The following is a 20,947-nucleotide window of genomic DNA, read 5'->3' as shown; positions in this document are numbered from 1 at the left end:
TCTAAAACCGGTTTCGGATACCATCATGCCCTGGCCCCGTAACAGACTGGGACTTTTGAACTTCCTTTTTCCGTCAGTCGGGTGTAATGAAACACAACAATGGAGACTTTATTGTGTCATGTACATTATCATTGTAATCCCCTACCCATGCATGGTCCCCCAAGGTTGCAGTTGCCGGGTATAGACAACGACTGTTTCCAAAACCTTTCACTGAAATACATGGTGGGTCTTTCCTCATTCCTGCCGTTTGTTGCATTTTATTGCCTTTTTACTCTTTTTTTTCATAGGATTTGAACAGTTTGGTTTGGTTTTTGCAATTATTTTTCTTATCCCACTTTTTTTTTCTTTCCGTCCCAACCTCTTACGGAATAAAGAATTTGATTAAGAATTTTCTCTTTTGTTTTGTTTTTCATTTTTTTCCAAATTGATGTTTGGCGTTTTGACATTGGTTAAAGCACAGTTAAATCCAGGACTCCAGGCATTGTCATGTACAGACCTCTTAAACTTTCTTTATTATTATGTACAGATTAAAATATAAAATGCAGCAAAGAGAGTTTGGGTGATCCTGGCACAGTCAGGCTGGTTAGGCTCATCATCAGCTCAGGGCCCTTGCCCCCTCTACACGCAGCCCAGACAGCGATTGGGACTTCTCCCAGGAAGCACTGCCTACTCAAACCTACCCAGAACTTTTCGGAGAATGTGAAGACTCCCCAACACTGCAGCCTTCTGCATTACCCAGATTGTCAGAAAGGCTGTATTCCTGGCAGTAAACCCGGGTACACAATGTCAGTCATCAGATTGGGATGTACCAACCCTAAGGCACTGAGAACAATGGGGAGTCGGACAACTTGGAACATGGAATGCAAGCGTGAAAACGAGGTCTGCATATTTGCCATGTTCTTCCTGAATCTTTTCCAAATATGTATAAAACTTAATGTACGAAGCGACACACTTTGTTTTATTAATTTATCCTTAGTTGTTCAGGTTAACCTTTGTTAAGGTTGTTTTGTGTTATGAGCCTTGACTGTCTACAAATTGCTCATATGTATGTGTGTGTTTGTGTGCGTGTGTGCGTGTGTGTGTGTGTGCGTGCGTGCGTGCGTGCGTGCGTGCGTGCGTGGGGGATGGCTAAAAGCCCCCCTAGTCCTCATGACATCACCAGGTAACGCTCTCAGATCACATACAGTTTAAAAAAAATCCAGTTAACATTGTTATAAAGATGTTCGAGTGAAAGATGTCGTCTCAAAATGTATTGTTATATTGTTTACTTACCAGTCCAATAACTCTATCTGGCATATTTTTCCCAGCCAAGTCATGCAGAATATCCAGAGGTCGGCGTGCCTGCATACAAACATTCTAGTAAGTTTTATTTATAATTAATAATAGAAACCATTTCATGCTGAAACTGACACAGATCGAATTGCATGATTATGTGTATTGTCCACTTGTAGTCGCATTAGTTGAAACCGTTACTGTTTGTTTGTCGTTTAACGCCGCACTCCAGCTCTATGACGGCGGTCTTTAAATAATCAAGTCTGGACAAGACACGCCAGTGATTGACATCATCAACATCGATCCATGCAATTGGGATACGATGACACGCATCAACCAAGTCCGCGAGCCTGTCCATCCGATCCCGTTAGACAAGCATAGTCGTCCTTTACCTATCACGCCTGAAAGGTCTGCAGTGATACATCACTGGAACTTGCCACAAATGGCTGTACATCATTACTCAAATCTGTAATCCCAAAGGCAATAGCATTAATATTACATTTATTTGCATTGAAACCTTGTACACTCATGATTACAACTATTCACAAATATAGGTGGTCTATCTCGCTCAGAAAAGTATAACTATAACGGTAATGCTGTTGAGGTTGTTGTTGTTTAGGTTTGTACTTTTGATTACCTTGTTTACCTCTGTAACACATGTATACGTTGTGTGACGTCGTGAATCTGTACTTTACAAAGAAAGTGTTATCCACAATATAACATTTGTTACATTTGACCACTTTCTAAATGGTATTGTGTGTTCACAGATTTTGGTCATTGGAGCCGTGCCAATTTACACTTGTCAGAGGGGTACTCAAAGTATGTGATCTAGACTGCCAGTTGTCGGACTTTCATTTTTGGTTAGATCGCTGACTTTGTGTCCTGGCGATAAGATGTCTTACTCTGGCAGTGTGGGTTCGAATCCCGGAGGGGCCACGAGTGACCCAGTCGTCTAAGGCGACGCGATTCGCTGTGCAGAGTTGCGTCCCTTGGGCACGCCAGAAACCTATGATTGTGGGTTCGAATCCCGGTTCGTCCCGATTATGTCTCTAGGTTTGTCAGCACCATACCCGTGCTCGTGTGTTTCACCGAAGTGGTAAACATCTGAGACCTGCATCACTTCGGGCTTTCCTCCCACATTAAGCTGACACGCCGCGATATAACTGGAATACTGTTAAAAGCGGCGTCCAACATGTACAGACAAACGAATTATAGAACCTCTATGTAATCCTATAGACATTGCATACATATATCATTACGAACACATACCACTTTGTGCAGTCTGATACCAATATATATATAGGTGAGAGCGATGAGATGCAAAAGGGAAATGGATGTAACACATGCGTCGATACTCATTTTCCCAAAGGACTTGTCGTCGTTGATGACGCTTCGTGCAGTCTGATACCAATGTAGGTGAGAGCGATGAGATTCTGAATGGAAGAGCAAACAGCAAATACGGCAATACTCATTTTCATAAAGGACGTGTCGTCGTTGATGACGCTGTACAGGCAGAAACACACAATGAGGAAGGAGCTGACGTAGCAAGCAGCCACGTGTCTGGACATCATGGAAGACACATGTTCCACAATGTCTATTAACGATGCATGGTAACCTCGAATTTCCTCAATATCCTCTTCTTTGACGGACCCTTCAGATGCCCTTAACAGTCTCTGTGTGCAACCATCATACGCCAGTAGAAGGGTGAGGTGAAATGGGGTTTAACGTCGCGTCCAAGAGTATTGCACTTATATAGCGACTTGCATGTACGTGAGTGTGTTTGTGCGGCTGCTTGTGCTAGACCGGACTGATGCCGATTTATAGTGCTAGCTCACTGAGATACCATACCGCAGTTTAACATGAATACCCCACTCAGACACAGTATACTTTCTCCGAGCCGACCAGTCCTTGTTTTTTAGCCCCTTAATGCCGAGCGCCAGACAGGGTAACAACAAGCACCATCTTTTAACGTCTTTTGGTATGACGCGGTCGGGGATCGAACCCCGGACCTTCCGCTCTCCGGCCGGACGCTCTACCAGACCACGGAGGCGGTTCATACGCATGGGGAGTGAGTGAGTGAGTGAGTGAGTGAGTGAGTTAAAGCTTTACGTCACATCGGCAATATTTCAGCCATATCATGACGAGAAATTATACTTTTTTATACATATATTTTAACTAAATTAAAACCTGTCATCGATGGACAGTAAAATTACTAGAATATCACAGATTGATATTTAAAACTAGCATACAACTATAAAAAGATATCACTATATATAACGGTACAATACAAAAGAGGGCTAAAGATCGCCAGCAGCTGAAGGTAGATCACCATGCTAGGGTCCATGGGGACTTACAGTATTTTTGCTACCTGCATGGACCCCAGCCGGATTTACATCATCCCTTCCGCTGTTGGCGATTAATGACAAATCTAGCCAGAACAAACGAACATATATACTTAAAAGAGCAGAAATAAACATACTTTGAAAGACGTGGTCTTCCATACCCTCTCAAGGGGGACAATAATTTTACACTACTTTAACCCCCTTCGAGGATATAGCCACTAACGATCTCAGTTACTAAATAATTCTACCAATTATAAAAGTTATTTATTTACAAAATATAGCAATCAAAATATATGACATAATTCAATTTCCTTTAAAAAAACAATGAGTACTTTCCTGTGTAAAAAGGTCCTTCATAGTTGAAACTTTGAAATTCTTATCCCTTGTGATGGAAAAATCAACACAGACAAGCAGGACATGCTTGACCGTGATTCTTTCATCACAAGGGATGCAGAATGGAGGATCCTCACCTTTTAAAATATATTCATGAGTATAACGTGAATGGCCAATACGATATCGTCTTAAACTGACCTCTTCAAATCTGCACTGACAACCCAAGTAGGTATAACCGATATTTGCTTGTATTGCATGTAATTTATTTATGCCCACTTGGGTGTCCCACTTCTTTTGCATCAGCTCACGGATGTAAGGTCTAATTATAGGTTTATAATCACTGTATGGTAACATGGGGAGGAAGAAGGGAACAGAAGTAAAAACGAATGGTTTAGCAGAGCGATCTATATGCGTTATCGAAGTCAAGACGAGCAATAGAATTTACTTTTATTGAACCAAACATAAGTTTAGATAATGCACGGATCATTCAGCCAACAGCCGCGAGGATCACATAACGTATAAAACCAACAACGAGGTTGGAAAACCAGAAACGACGCGGTGCACCATTTTACTGACCATTGATAACCCGGACAATGCCATGACGTCTCTGGACACTTGTCAATGTTTCCTGAACATCATCTGTGTCACTGGATGTACCAATGGTATTTGGGGAAACATTTAACATATTCCACAGATTGGATATTAAATATATTGTGTATTCTCTTTGCAGGCTTGACCTTCATATGTTTCTGTTTTCAACTCATTGTAACCAGTATTTGTCGTAGTCTCCATGGCCATGCATCAGTCAACAAGTACATTTAAATCCCCAAGAGGTTAAACCTGGAAAATGCTGAGGCGGGACAATCAGTCCTCCAGAGAGATTAAAATCTGAACAATTTATTTGTTTGAGACAGCTGACAAATAGCTGGAATATTGCTGAGTGTTGCGTCAAACAACAACCAAATACAACATATGTTTGAGAGTCATTGCTGTCACGTAAGCTGTATAAAACCTTTAATGGACAGTCTATAAATGGGATTACCTCAACTGATTATTCAATCAAGCTATATGACATTATTCTGTGTTAGAAAAGCGCCAATTCCAGTTATTGAGTGTGTGAGTTGGGTTAAACGCCGAGCGTGTCAGCTTAATGTGGAAGCTAAGCCCCATGTGATGCAGGTCTCAGACGTTTACCACTTTGGTGAAACTCAAGAGCCCGGGTAGGGTGCTGACAAACCTCCTAACATAACAAGGATGAGTATATTTATTGATTTTCCGAGAGCAGAACAATGATAAAAATATTCACATGTGTATGCTATTGGACTTTGTAGATATTGAAATCAATCTGTATACATTCGGAAACCATGACAACAATTGAATACATCACAAAGCACGGTTACTGATTTTCATTGATCCATACAAATAATTGTCATCACTCTTTCACCTATTACGCCAAATGGAATCTGTTTTGGCAGATAATGAAGTGTGATTAGTGAAACTAAGTAGTCATTAGTGCAAAAGCGTTAACTTCGAGTCATAACAATACATTATAAAGTAAAGCTAAATAGCCATTAGCGCAAAAAACGTAAAGGTCACTTCAAATACGAGTTAACGCAGTTATATTGCCGTCGTGTTTGCATCCTGTCGACATCCACCAGTAAATTCCGGTTTAAACTGGATCACGATGAAGACGTACGTGAGGAGGGTACCGATGATCTGTGTCAACAAAGAAGCAAAGTTTATTGATTGCTTACGACCAACAGAGGAATATTACAGCTGCATAACGACGGTCTGTAAATAATCGAGTCTTGACAAAACAATCAAGTAACTGACATCATGAGTATTAACTAACACAATCGGGATACTATTACATGAATCAACCAAGTCGGCGACCTGGCCACCCTATCCAAGACCAATTCTAATTCGGACCTCCACGGACGAGAATCAAAGTAATGGTATGACAATTATTCGTTTGGCTGCAGTGAAGCTACGTATGAGAACTCAGTAATAGGTTCCAGTGGAGAAAATAATTGTTCCTCATCTTATGATTTGGCAAATGTCATTGTGAATATATACCTTTTAACCTATGTGTAGTCAACGTACCGTTAGGATCGTGTCCTTCGTGATGGTCATTAGACCCAAGGCACTGATTCCAATCTGACGTTGAGACAACTTGTTGGCGAACAGTGTTACCTGTGTGTATACATGAGGAAAATATCAAAGTGTCATGCATTTCATCAAAATATATATTGCTTATAGCAGCACGAAACGTGTGTTCAGTTAAGTAGAGTGTGGTTTACAGTCGACTATGGCAAGGGTTTTGTCGCTTTATTTGCTTGATAATATCCCACTTAACAAGGCCAATACGAGTTGTCGGAAAACTAAATTAAGCATTTGTGATTTGTGTTTCAGTGATAAAAACAGCCATCAATATTGGCGAATCAGTTTTAGTTTGATGTACATGCCTCAACCAGATGATTTTTCTTCATACAATCTTTATCAAAAGAATAAACCAGTTCAAAAAGTAATTCATATATTAATAAAATGCCTGCGTCCAATCTCGCGCATATATTATCCAATGATTGAAATGGGCTTAAGAGCCTAAATAGATGATTAAATCCTCATAAAGCATATTAAAACAAATATCTTGAAGAAAAAAAAATGCCCGAAGACATTATTCATATCCATGAGATGTTAAAAACCTTTAGAGTTCGGTTGATTCATAGCGTTCGCCGTGACATTGACGCCGATGATAACGTTAGATTTGTGCCCAGTGACCTCATACATGTTCTAGGCTAATTGTTGGCCATGGCATTATGTGCGGCCGGAGGTGAGCATTGGCGACTGGTGCAAGGTGACTACAGTCCGTTTGGCTCCAAATGAGAACGACGAATTGAAAAATAATTATGACTGAGCAAATCCCACACAATATTGTTCACGGAAGGGTCATTCGCAACAACCTACTGACACCCTTTGGTGTCCTGTTTGCAAGGCATGTGAGTCGACGTCTTGTCAAGATATACAACGGTCCGTTTGGCTCCTATTCCAAAATATCTTAAAATCGGGAAAAGTCTATTAAATGTCAATACGGTATAGCAATGAATACCCTGTACCCTGTAACAACAACATCTATTTTTATTCCCACCACTTGGAATAGTTGTTTAAGAAACTATCATGTTGTTATGTGTACAAGTTTACATCTTGAAGGAAGCGGATCACAATAGTAGGAGGGACATCGCAAACACTCACTGCACTCAGCGCATTGAGCTGATGTGAAATAGCTGATATTTAAGGTGTATGATTTCTTCCGGTGTAAAGCAGAAAGAGGAAAACCTTTTTTTGCCATTAATAAATACTTGAAACGAGCTTCTGAAGCTCTTGGTATGTCTCCTAACAAGCTGAAAAGTGTTGTCCGTCGACGGGACTCCAGCAATCAGGCGAGGTAGGTGGGGAACATATCAAAACCATGTTTGTGTGATAAATTAGACAGTTTTGAGAACAATCAAGACATACGTGCAACTGTTAAACTGCATTCAGAAAATAAATACATGTCACTTAGACTCTTGAAGAGTGAGTGAGTAAGTATGGTTTTACGCCGGTTTTAGCAATATTCCAGCAATATCACGGCGGGGGACACCAGAAATGGACTCTAGAAGAAATACCTGGAAACTGAACATGCTTTAATTGTTACAAAACACAAGTTATGGCAACTTTGCATCCAGTTGGATACAGATGCAAAAAGATAAGTGGTGAAAACAGGGCTGTGTCATGTGAACGATCTCACATCCTTTGTCTCATTTTCTTCAAACCACCAAGCAAATACAAATATAAAAAGGCAATTGTCATTCGATTGTCAACATTTTTCAAGTTCGAAAATGCCGAGACAAAGTGCTGCTGATCGGAAGATCGCCATAGGACGTTTCCAAAGAGGGCAATCGCAGTCTTCTGTTGCACGCCACTTCAACGTCCACCACAGCACCATTTGCCGCCTTTGTGTCCGACACACACATATAATTCAACTGCAGACCGTCCGAGAAGCGGCCGACCAAGAGTTACCACCCCTGCACAGGATCGCTACATTCGACTGTTCCACCTATCGTCGTCGAAATAAGCGTTTTGCCCTACATTGTGTACGTGAATTTGACTATTTTGGTGAAGGTAGTGTCATTGTGTGGGGGGCCATATCTTACACCATGAGATCTGACTTAGTTGTGCTTTAGGGAAATTTGACAGCAAATCGCTACATGAATCAAATTCTTCAACCTCGCCTTCTTCCAATCGTTGACCGCCAGAAGGAGCTGTTTCAACAGGATAACGCACCACCGGACACAGATCTCCAGATCTCTAACCAATCGAACACCTCTGGGATGAACTCGATCGACGTGTACGTCAACGTCAGAACACGCCGGTGACATTCCTACAACTGGTCAACGCGTTACAAGCAGAATAGCGCAGAATTCCGCAGGACAGAATTCGTACACTTATCCAGTCAGTGCCAGGGGATGCAGAGCCGTGAATGCTGTCCGGGTCACACGAGATACTGAGTTCAGCGCAACCTTGTGGCCTTATGTGACATGACAATGAACAGTTTTCAATGGCTTTGTACAACGACAACGTGTGACTATCGAGCTCCAAACTTTCATATTTGTATCTATGATATTGAATTAAATATATCGCCTTTATCAGGTACAATAAATGTACTAAAAATCTACCTGTGCGTTTCTTTATTGGAGAGTGTATTAGCCATTCCAGAATGTTCTTTTGTTCAGGTTTCACATTTTTAATCGAGAATTTGTCAAAATATGTTTCGAAGCGTAGTCGCCAATTTGAAATTAGTGCCGTAAAGCACGAGAAAGCTGCCTTCTGATTGGCTAATGTTGGTTTGTCAGTCCTTCCATTGGTCAGTCAAAGTTCGCGCAAGGTCGGTCTGACGTGACCCGTAATGGGATGTCCTCAGATCTTTGTTAAGCGGAAGCGAGAACTAAGATATGATTTTAATGAGATTGGGTGAATATGTATGATAATCCCTGACTTTAGCTATCCCCACTGTATTTTTGTATTTGATACTGACCACTGCCATCATATTCTATATTGCTATTGAATATTGTACTACCACTCCATTATTTACTGCCTTTGTAATTGCTGTGCAGTAATTGGTATTGATTTGTAAACCAAGCTAATTTTTGTAATACATTTCTTGCTTGTATACACACTTAATTGTGTTGGTTGTTTGTTGGTTTCGTACTAGGTTCTTTTACGTACATATTTCTGGGTGAACATAGTGTTTCAGTTTGGGAATCGACACCTAACAACACAAGGAACTGGAAAGGGCCTAGTACGATCTCGGTGGTGGGTTTAAGGCTGAAATAGTTAGAAAACGTCAGTTTCGAATATGGGAGTAGATTCTAGAGGATTGAAAGACGAAATTGGCAAAGTGTGAGTCAGAAATGAGACCTGAAAACAGGAAATTTGTGGTTACAGAGAAAGTCACATATGTTGTTTGTTTTTTTGGTTAATTTTTATTTATTTATTTTTTTTTTTTGGGGGGGGGTGTGTATCAGTTAGCCGTCATATAGCTGGAATATTGCTGAGTGCGGCGTTAAACAAAATAAAACAAACAAAACAAATCAGGTGAACAAGTGACTTGCCTCTGCGTGTATTTGCGCCGGTGTCATCGGGTCAGGATATGCTTTTCGTGGTATCGTCACTGTTTTATAGATTCACAAACACATGCTCATGATGTAGTTGGAATCGTACAATCGATCTGGAAGTCTAAAGGACAGTGGTCTGTCTCGGTGAGCGTGGCTTATTATTCTACTTCTATTTCTTTGGGATATTAATGCAGAAGAAACTGACTATCAGATTGCAGGAATAACAATGAAGAAGCGAAAAATGAATTATAAGAATATATATAATTAACTTATCAAATTCGATAGATCATATTTCAAGGTTTATAATACACCTAATCAAGGTTGCACAGATCACATAGTTTTAATAAATACAACTACCTTTGTTTTATATATAAGCATGTTACGTGTTTTGTGTAAATGCATTGTTATAATATTTCTTACCAGTCCAATTACTCTATCTGGCATAGTTCTCCCAGCCAAGTCATGTAGAATATTCAGAGGTCGGTGTGCCTGAATACAAACATTCTAGTTATTTCATTAAAAGTAATAATAAAAACCAGTTTCTAATAACACATTTAAACTCACAGAAAATCGGATGACATAATTCGTGTAATGTAACGAAGCCACTGGTAGTCCCAAGGTAGCCAATGTGTTAAATTTCTTTGATGGTATCATGTCCATTCCTCTTTTATATTGGATTCCAAAGCTCCATAAAAATCCGTACAAGATAAATACCACACAATCCCTGCATCAAAGATTAAACTAAATCCTTAATACAATCAAAAAAGGGCTTTGTTTCATATGAACAGAATACACTGCGATGTCATGATAAAGGTCACAGTTGGGATCGTCTAGGTATTGGTAATATGAATAGAAAACTTAACCATTGTCGTGGAAACTCTGCTACGCTCAAATGTCTAGACAAATCAATCCTAGTACCACTTTGTAACCATACAGACATCCCATATCTCTCTAATAAAGTTTTAGTGTACATTTTTCACAACAACATTCTTACACTTACCGCTTCGTGCAGTCTGATACCGATATAGGTGAGAGCGATGAGATGCAGAGTGGACATATACACAGCACATCCGGCGATACTCAAGTTCGCAAAGGACTTGTCGTCGTTGATGACGCTGTACAGGCAGAAACACACACTAAGGAAGGAGCTGACGTAGCCAGCAGCCACATGTCTGGACATCAGGGAAGACACATGTTCCACAATGTCTGTTAACGATGCATGGTAACCTCGAATGTCCTCAACATCCTCTTCTTTGACGGACCCTTCAGATGCCCATTTCAGTCTCATTGTGCAACTATCATATTCATAAGTAAGAAGAAGGGAGATGGACAAGAACAGAAGTAATAACGCATGGTTTAGCAGAGTGGTACAGCCACCAATTATCGAAGCCAAGGCGAATGAAGGCCAATAGTATTCACTGTATTTTTCACTCATAATTCTTGCATCGAATCCACTGGCCACACAGCTCAAAACCGCGAGGATCACAATACTTACACATGCCCTCTTCACCCTCTGCCTCAATTTAATGTTTGAAACACAACTCTTAAACTTCAACCGTGTTTCACAGAGACGTTCGCAGAATATGCGTACCTTGTTGTGAATGTTTGTACTGAGACACCAGTAGGCTAGAGACAACATAGTAACAATGTGATTTGCCATGGTAAGACTTGTATCCGTGAAAGATGCAGCTTCCGAATATAATGGTATCATCTGGATACAAAACAGTATGTAAAATATGCACACCAAACTTGAATATATCCGTGAAACCACCAACGAGGCGGTGCACCTTTTTGGTGACTTTGACTGCTGATAGTCCCATGATAACCCGGACAATGCCATGAGTCTCTGGACACTTCTCAATGTTTCCTGTACATCATCTGTATCACTAAATGTATGAACGGAATTTTTGAAAATCTTTAACATCTTTGACAGAATGGATAATAAATGTATGTTGTCCTCTCTTTGCAGGCTAGACCTTCATATGGTTCTGTTGTGAACTAAATGTTACCAGTGATAGTCATAGTATCCATGACAATGCATCAGTCAACAAAGTATTCCGAACGCATAATGAAATCCCTAAGAGGTTCGAGATAGAAATTGGTGAGGCGAGTAAGCCAGTGCTATTCAACACCAAAACATTTATTTGGTTGAGAGTCATTGCATGTACGCATTTGGCCTTTGCTGTAAAAGCATTTAATGGACAGTCTATAAATGAGATTAACTAAACTACTTTATCAATCAAGCTATATGGCATTCTCAGTGAAAATGTTCTGTGAGTATGACATCAAACATGAAGTTATATACAAATGTGTACAGTTTTTTGCAAGGTAGGAAAACGATGAGTGTGTCAACTACATATTTTTATGTGACGTTGTGGAACACTGCTTTCTGTAATAAGGTTTAATTGATTTCAATTCCAGATGAATTGATCTTAGTGTACAATTGCAGGTCTATGATGCCATTAAAATGGAGAGAGAGAGAGAGAGAGAGAGAGAGAGAGAGAGAGAGAGAGAGAGAGAGAGAGAGAGAGAGAGAGAAATAAAGAAATACATTGGAGGTTTAAAAGTTATTCCAGCAATCATTGGTGCTGTAATATTCATTCCCCACTAAATATTTGGTTTAGTAGGGGAAAACAATTTGGGATGTGATTTTCTTTGGGACCGAATTTCATATTAAAACGGTAACTTGCGACGAATGTCTGTTATTCCATCGGTGTATGACGAATTATAATTGACGATAGTTCATTATTTCAGGATGTGTTAGCTTAATGTGAGAGGAAAGTCCAAAGTGAATCAAGTCGTTTCTGCCACAACGATATGAAGTTACATATTAACTGTAATCCCTCGAGCATAATACCAGAACGACATACATGTTATAAAGAAGTCCCAGTGGAGCTTCGTGGGTGGTAGAATAAGTTCGCGTAACTACAGTCTGCAACAAAAGGTTAGAAATGGTTACAGTTTAGGCTGATAAGGTGTCTACAGGAGGTCGTTATTTCAGTCCCTCCGTCTTGCCGTCCGTCGTTCCGAAGACATTTTTAGTGCGACCTATAACTCATAAACTACTGCATAGATTCATTTTAGACTTGTGAACCGTTTCGAAACCAATAAGAGAGGTGCCGTGCGAAGTTAGATTTCAATATTTGGAATTTTGTTTTACTGACACATTTGTACTGCTGCATGGATTCTTTTCAAATTTGGGGAACAGTTTCCGTCCGAATAGAAAAGTTGTAGTGTAAAGTTAAATTTTGATATGTGGATTATCTGAGAAAATACGAACTGTTTTGAACATAGAATTTTGTTTACTTCACTATTTGTCCGACCTATAACTTAAAAACTACTTTGGGGTACAGTTTCCTTATTAACAGTAGAGGTGCAGTGCATGGTTATATTCCGATAAGTGGGTCTTCTGAGAAACAATTGCCTCATTCATGTTTTGAACGTCGAAATATGTTTGAGTCGAGGTCGGGAGTATAAGTGAGTCGTGTTCACTTTTTTATTTTGTTATAATTATATTTGTTATATTAATATCTGTTAGGGCTCTCTCAAATCAAACAACACGTATTCCATGAATCACAAAGAATGTAGCATGAAAAGAAGGGTTTGCTTCCACAGAGGGTTTCCCGTCTGTTCCATTCTGACTGACGTTTCTGTTGTTGAGTGAGTGGGTGTAGTTTTTGCCATTTTTAGAAATATTGAATACGAATGTGTTGGACACCAAAGTTTCATATACTGTCTAACCTGGGGATTGAAACATTTGGCTTGATGAACCAACACTTAAACCTATCTCCAACTGACGCTAAAGTATTTTGTTTGTTGCTTTCCGACATTCATACAACTAAACACATATGCACATACATCCCGTTATTCTGCTAACATCGTGTACTTGATTGTGGCTTAAGGGCGTCTTTGTAGGCATATATCTATTTGTAAACATTCGGAGCCCATTACACCAATTTAATACTTGACAGACGTCACAAAGCACTGTTACTGATTTTCGGCGATCCTTCAAATAAATTTCACCACTATTTTGCCTTTGGGGCAGGTAATGGAGTGTTATTGTTCTCTGGTGTTTGCTCTTAACATGTCTGTTGTGACGATGTTAAAACATCACCAAGTAAAGCTGACTAGCCATTCGTGCAAAATCAAATACGAGTTGATGCAATTATATTGCCGTAGTGTTTGCATCCTTTCGACATTCACTCGTTGATTCCGGTTTAAACTGGATCACGATGAAAACGTAGGTGAGGAGGGTACCGATGATCTGTGTCAACAAAGAAGCAAAGTTTATTGATTTATAGTTGGTTTAAAGCCGCACTCAGCAATATTCCAGCTACATGACGGCGGCCAGTAAATAATCGACCAGACAATTCAGTGATTAACATCATGAGCATTGATGTACGCAATTGGGATACCTTGACATGAATCAACCAAGTCGATCTCAATAGTCACGATAAGCATAGTTGGCTGAAGATCAATTCTAACCCTGATAGTATAACACAGGGTAATTCGGATGTAATGAAGCTACGTTTGGCCATACTGTAATAGGTTTCAGTAGAGAAGAGAATTGTGTCTTATCTTAAAATTTACAAATATTGTCCGAGCTATATGTATTCAACGTACCGTTAGGATCGTGTCCTTCGTGATGGTCATTAGGCCTAAAGCACTGATTCCGATCTGACGTTGAGACAACTTGTTGGCGAACAGCGTAACCTGGGTGTGCAGTTCGTAAGAAAAATATGATAGTGACAATGACAGAGGTAAGTTCTTTCAATGTGGTCAGATGTATGTAGACAGACATCTATGCGATTCACACCATAATTCGATTGAATGTAACAGAATGATACTTCAAATACATTACAAGTTGACACGTATTAATATAATGTTATACAACGATCTACATTTAGAATTCAGGGGTCCGTTCCACATAGATATCGTAGCGCTTATGTTATCGTAACTCCTGTACTTAACGTAGACTTACGACTGTCGTTGCGCTACGATCGCCTTGTGGAACGGGGCCTTCTACCTGAAAGTTAATAAAAACACGTCACAATACCCTTTGATGAAATTAGTGAAATTGTTGCAAGATACACCGGCGGAACAAGGCCATATGACGGCAGCTTATCAACAGGCAACTCTACACGTATTGTCATTGAATAATACCAGGAATGTTGAGAGTTCTCAAATAAATACTTGAATTGTTCGATTAGCATTACTTAGAAGTTGACGGAGGACAAAATAGACACACTTTGTGGATAATATTTTTTATTAATAACTGTAAAGGTGACGTTACGGCGTAGATCCTTGTACCGTTGTCAAGCACAGCTGAATAGTACATTGTAGGTGGAGGTTGGTTGGTTGGTTGGTTGGTTGGTTTGTTGTTTAACGCCGCACTCAGCAATATTGCAGCTATATGACGGCGGTCTGTAAATAATCGTGTCTGGACTAGACAAAGCAGTGATTTACATCATGAGCATCGATCCACGCAATTGGGATCGATGACATGTATCAACCAAGTCAGCGAGCCTGACCACCCGATCCCGTTAGTCGCCTTTTACGACAAGCATAGTCACCTTTTACGGCAAGCATGGGTTGCTGAAGACTTATTCTACCCTGGAATCTTCACGGGCATGTAGGTGAAGGATTGACAGTAACAACAATTGCATTCATGAGGGCGATAAACGTGAGTAGGTTAAGTAATGAAATCAGAACAATAACGTAACAACATGACGGACAGAGAACATATGATGAGGAAGGTAATAAGATAGGAAGCAAATTGAACAGGATAAATATACATAGGTGGGGTGATGACTGCTTAATGAGTTCATAGTAGGCGGATAGGATGAAAGAGCCTTGGTCTATGTTGATTTATGGCCTGTTGCGGCCAATGTGGACTGCTTCTATTAGTTTCCTTTCAATGAAGTCATGATGTTGTTGCAGAGGATTTGGACGTTTTCGCAGTTGATGTTGTGATGGGAGCAGTCGCTGATATGGTCTGAGACGGCTGATTTTCTCTCTGATTTTGTGATCTTTGACTCTGGTGTTGATGGGGCGAGATGTTTCACCTACATAGGATTGTCCACAGTTATAGGTTCTTAGCGTGTGGTCCTGTTTCTGCCGTTGGCTCTTAGAAGGGTATTGAGAGCGGTGGAACTGGTGAAGTCGGTGTCAATATTGGCTTGCTGTTTGAAGAGGCGGCTGATGATGTTGGGGGCTTGTCCTATGAATGGGAGGGCGATACGGAAGGGACCCGATTCAGGTTTTGGGGTCGCAGATCTGGGTGTGGATTGGCGAAAAAGAGGAGATGACTTTGTCGACAATATTTTGTTAATAATCATTCAGGTGAGTGAAGGCTTGGCGGAGGTCTTAGATCTCAGGTTTGGGGTTAGCAGAATAAATGGTTGATGGTTCGTTCAGAGAGGGTAGAGATGAGGCCAGTCGTAGTTCTAAAGGGATGGTTGGAGTTGAAGTGGATGGACTGATCAGTGTGGGTGGGCTTCTGGCAGACAGCAGGATTGGATCTTTTTCTTGCTTAGGATAACAAACCAGCAAGTTGATTGAATGGGTGATGTGATAAGGTCTTGCTGTTCAAAGAAAGTCATGTAGATTTCAGTTAAGGAAATCAGCTGACTCTCTCCTAGCCTAAGGGGGAAGGATTCTGGTGAGGTGTTGGGCCGTGTCTCGGAAACACACAAGTCAATGGGCAAGGCTATTTCATCCCATCCGGCTACTATGAACTCATATTAGAATAACGCAAGAATCACCCCACCTATGTATACTTATCCTGTTTAACTGGCTTTAATAGGAGGCAATTCATCATGCACTAAAAGTCACACCGGAACTACAGGAAGCAAAGGCAGTCAACCCATCAAACTCGCTAAGTGAACTTCAAGTGATCAGCTGCAGAAACTCAAACTCAAGGCCAAGCACAGTCAATAATATTATATACGAATATACACAATTATCGGACCAAGGGCAACAGGTGGAGCTGTGTTGGATCCCGTCTCACATAGACATTCATAGAAATGAAAAAGCAGACCCATTGGCGAAGCTAGCTCTGGTCAAGGCGGAGATACAGCCTATTCCCTTCAGTAACCTAGAGATAAAAAGCAACATCCAAGCCTCCTTAGTTCATCGATGACAAGCCCAGTGGGACGCAAGTAAGATCGGCAGATGGCTATACAAAATTCAAGCCAAGATCCGCCAAAAGCCATAAGCGAAACTCAAATGAAAGGAAAGTTGAAATAGCCATCTTGTGTATCAGAATCGGTCACAAAAAGCACTGTGACAAGGTTTGTCCATCTTGCAATCAACCTGAATCCATTGCTCACTTGTAATTGGAATGTCAACGCTACGCCCCAGCCCGGCTCGGCTAAAACAAGAATTGCAGTTTGATCCGCTGTCTGTCGTAGATCTCCTAAAGCAAAGAGATAGCAATAGCGAAGACCAAACTAACTCTATTTCTGAGAGATGTACAGCTCCTCCTGTATATAAACAGAGCAACAAAAGACAAAATGAAATTATATCAATATACGAAAATAGAACTCGCATCATTTCAAAAAAAGAAATTCTATGAATACCAAAACTCAGTGTAGATATGTGTACCCAACTCACACACATGAGTCCCAAAGAGGGACAGGTCAGCCTAAATTGCTATGGCAGAAGGCGACCTCTTAAATACTTAAACCAGCAGCAGCAGCAACAACATCACCATTCAGTCTTGATGGACAACGGAAAAATAATGTCAACCGAAACGTCGCCTTTACAGTAATTAAAGAAATTGTTATCCATAATGTCTACATTAATAAATACTTGTATTGTATATTGTTTCCTAAGCTTGTATCTGTAAGTCCCTATTTATCTCATCTGTTTGCTCGGTCTGCAACAGATTAGCTAGAGTGTACAAGTTTTATACTTAGAGAAAGTCGACACTTCCTTTTGCGCAGGAAAAGTGCTTGACGTGATTTGAGATATTGAGTAAATGTCACATGTGCAATGACGTTTTGTCCGTATACAAGGAAACCTTTCCAGAAAAGTCCTATATATAGAGAACATTACGGGAAGCCCTTTTTTCACATGAAGCTTTTCCAGGGAGATAACTCTTCCGCTCATATTGACATAGCTGTTTGATCAAGGTTACAACATTCAAGTCCCAATACAGCTTTCAAAAAGTTAACGACGTAGTGTTCGTGAATACGCTTGTCTTAGGAAACCTTTGTGAACACGAAGAGTTCGCATTTATTCAGAATGAAACTTTGTTTGGAATATTATGTATATCAGAAATGCACTTACCATTAGTTGGTAAAAAGTCTTCCTGAACGTTATATCGGCCTATAAAATATTGTGATTCCTTTCTGATCTAGATGTAGTCACATGAATCGCCTCAGTTAATGTAAGTACTGGTATCAGTGACAGAGGTAGAGGTAGATACCTTGGCCAGAGGATCACCTAACAATAACTGTCTAAAATTATCGCTATCAGCATTTGAAAAGAAACGAAGAGAAACAAGATGACCTGCAGTTCAAACAGAGCACATCTGCATGCCATAGAATAGTTCTTGAAAACTCAAGAATCCAAAATAAATGAGCAAGGAAAGTAATATAGTATTGTGTGCTGCAAATGTGGCACACATATGACAAGAGAGTGAAAGTATTATGACGGAAAGGTTGGAGCAATATTGGCTCTAAAGTGGCTCGAACGTATCTCGAAAGTGCCGCAAAGGTTTCATGTTTATGCCCCCAAATTAATTTCAAATCTATTGTATCAAATGTTATTATTGAGCGTATGTGTGAGTGAATTTTGTCTCATGCCATCAATGTTCCAACTATATCACGACAGCAAACATACATGCACACAAATAAATGTCATGTTTCCTTCGTTATTATGAGGAATGAATCTTAACACCGATGTGCAAACTGTGTAAAACCCAATTACCACGCTCTAATGACTCAGGACAAACCCAGTAGGTCAGGAAGAGGGTGCCGGGTTCAAGGTCCAGTAACCACATGAGAGTTGATCTTTCAAACTTTTTTTCGAAAGATGAAAAGCTTGAAAGCTTCAAGCTGTTTCCTACTTCTCGTTATATTCGAGTTAAAGATAAGGTGTTGTCTCTAAATATATTGTCAGAATGGTTTCTTACCAGTCCAATTATTCTGTCTGGCATATTCCTCCCAGCCAAGTCATGCAGAATATTTAGAGGTCGGTAAGCCTGCATAGAAACATTCTAGTTATTTCCTTCACTTCATAATAAAACAAATAGACACAATCGGATAACATAATAATACGTGGACGGTAACGAGCCACCGGCGATACCAAGACAGCCCAGTAGTTAAATTGGTTGCTTATCACGACAAAAACATCTGCAGTGAAACATCATTGGAACTTAATATAGAAAAAATGGTACTCAGCCCCATTTGTAATCCCATAATAATTACAAAATGTACATTCATTTGCAACTGCAACATTGTCGAATCATGATGAAAGCCTCACAAGGGTTCGTCATATGATTTGTTTGTCGTTAAACGCCGCACTCAGCAATATTCCAGCTATATGACAGCGCTCTGTCAATAATCGGGTCTGGACCAGACAATCCAGCGATTCACATCATGAGCATCGATCTAGACAATTGGGATCGATGACATGCATGAACCAAGTCACGAGCCAGACCTTACGGCAAGCATGGGTTGCTGAAGACCTGTTCTGGAATACAAAGCCTAACCACTGTGGGTGAAACCCTGCTGATCCAAATTACTCATTCAGACGAATCATAAAATCGCTTTGTAAGCATATGGACATTCAATATATATTTATCATTCAGAATGTGTGATCTTCTGTCAAAGAGGGTTTCACCGTACATCTTCCACAACAACATTCTAACACTTACCGCTTCGTGCAGTCTGATACCAATGTAGGTGAGAGCGATAAGATGCTGAATGGAAGAGCAAACAGCATATGCGGCAATACTCATTTTCAAAAAGGACGTGTCGTCGTTGATGACGCTGTACAGACAGAAACACACACTAAGGAAGGAGCTGACGTAGCCAGCAGCCACGTGTCTGGACATCAGAGAAGACACATGTTCCACAATGTCAGTTAACGATGCATGGTAACCTCGAATGTCCTCAATATCCTCTTCTTTGACGGACCCTTCAGATGCCCTTAACAGTCTCATTGCGCAACTATCATATTCATAAGTAAGAAGAAGGGAGATGGACAAGAACAGAAGCAATAAGGAATTGTTCAGCAGAGTGACATAGCCACCCCTTATCGATGACAAGATGACATTTGACCAACTGAATTCATTGAATGTACCATCCATCATGCTGATAGATAATACACTGGCCACACAGATCAAAGCCGCGAAGATCACAATACATAAACATGCTCTCTTCACCCTCTGCCTCAATTTAGTGTTTGAAACACAACTGTTAAACTTCAACCGTGTTTCACGGAGACGTTCGCAGAATATGCGTACCTTGTTGTGGATGCTGGTACTGAGACACCAGTAAGCTAGAGACAACATAGTAACAGTTTGATTCGCTATGGTAAGACTTGTTTCAGTTAAGGATTCAGCCTTCGAATATGATCGCGTCATCTCCACACAAAACAGAACGTAAATTACACACACCACACTGGAATATATCCGGGAAGCCACCACCGAGGCGGTGCACCTTTTTGCTGACTTCGACTGCTTATAGTCCCATGATAACCCGGACAATGCTATGAGTCTCTGGATACTTGTCAGTGTTTCCTGAACACCATCGGTATCATTGGATGTACCAACGGTAGCTTGGAAAACCTTTAACATCTTCGAACAGATTGGATGAAATTACAATAATATATTGGATACTGTATTATATGTTGTGTTCTCCTTGTAGGTTTGGACTTCATATGGTTCTTTTTTCAACTCGGTGCTACCAGAATCGGAAGTGAAAGTTTCAGTCAACTGCGAATGTACGTTTAATACCACGAGGTGGTCCAAATGGCAATTACTAAGGCGAGCCAATATGTGCTTAAACGTGACTACATGCGTTAGCATTAATTTGTATGAGTGTAATTGTTAGTGAACGTTATTGGCCTAAGCGGTAAAAAGCCTTTAATGCAAATTCTATAAAATTATCTGAACCGAATTATCAATCAAGCTATGGCACACAACTGTTTGTAGACGAACATTTCCAGAACTGTACTAATGGGTTCTTAATGCAGTAGCTAAAAGGTCTGTTGTTAAACCTGGCAATAATTGTCCACATTTGAAAACTACAGGATGCCATCCCATTTGAAAATGTTCTGTGCGTATAACGTCAAACTTGAAGTAATATATAAAAGTATTTGCAAGGTATGTAAACAGTG

At 40.3% G+C, this 20,947-nt stretch overlaps 2 protein-coding genes across 2 annotated transcripts; both read right to left on the bottom strand.

Moving 5' to 3' along the window:
- Nucleotides 1-2,627: 2,627 nt before the first annotated feature.
- On the bottom strand, nt 2,628-11,033 carry LOC139466633 (gustatory receptor for sugar taste 64a-like). Its single transcript, XM_071248219.1, is given in 5 exon segments — nt 2,628-2,945; nt 5,544-5,663; nt 6,051-6,140; nt 10,019-10,087; nt 10,599-11,033. Coding segments are annotated over 5 exon segments (1,032 nt in total).
- Nucleotides 11,034-13,763: 2,730 nt separating this feature from the next.
- LOC139466606 (gustatory receptor for sugar taste 64a-like) lies at nt 13,764-19,919 on the bottom strand. Its single transcript, XM_071248196.1, has 4 exons — nt 19,482-19,919; nt 18,738-18,806; nt 14,222-14,311; nt 13,764-13,862 (listed from the first exon to the last, which is right to left on the bottom strand). Exons 1-4 carry the CDS (start codon nt 19,917-19,919, stop codon nt 13,764-13,766), a joined length of 696 nt encoding a protein of 231 aa, XP_071104297.1.
- Nucleotides 19,920-20,947: the final 1,028 nt, after the last annotated feature.

This window comes from Haliotis cracherodii, unplaced genomic scaffold (assembly GCF_022045235.1).
Source record: "Haliotis cracherodii isolate W230 unplaced genomic scaffold, xgHalCrac1.p SCAF_19, whole genome shotgun sequence".
Taxonomy (NCBI): Eukaryota; Metazoa; Mollusca; class Gastropoda; order Lepetellida; family Haliotidae; genus Haliotis; species Haliotis cracherodii.
The sequence above is the reverse complement of the archived record's forward strand: the minus strand, read 5'-3'. Positions and strand labels throughout refer to the sequence as shown.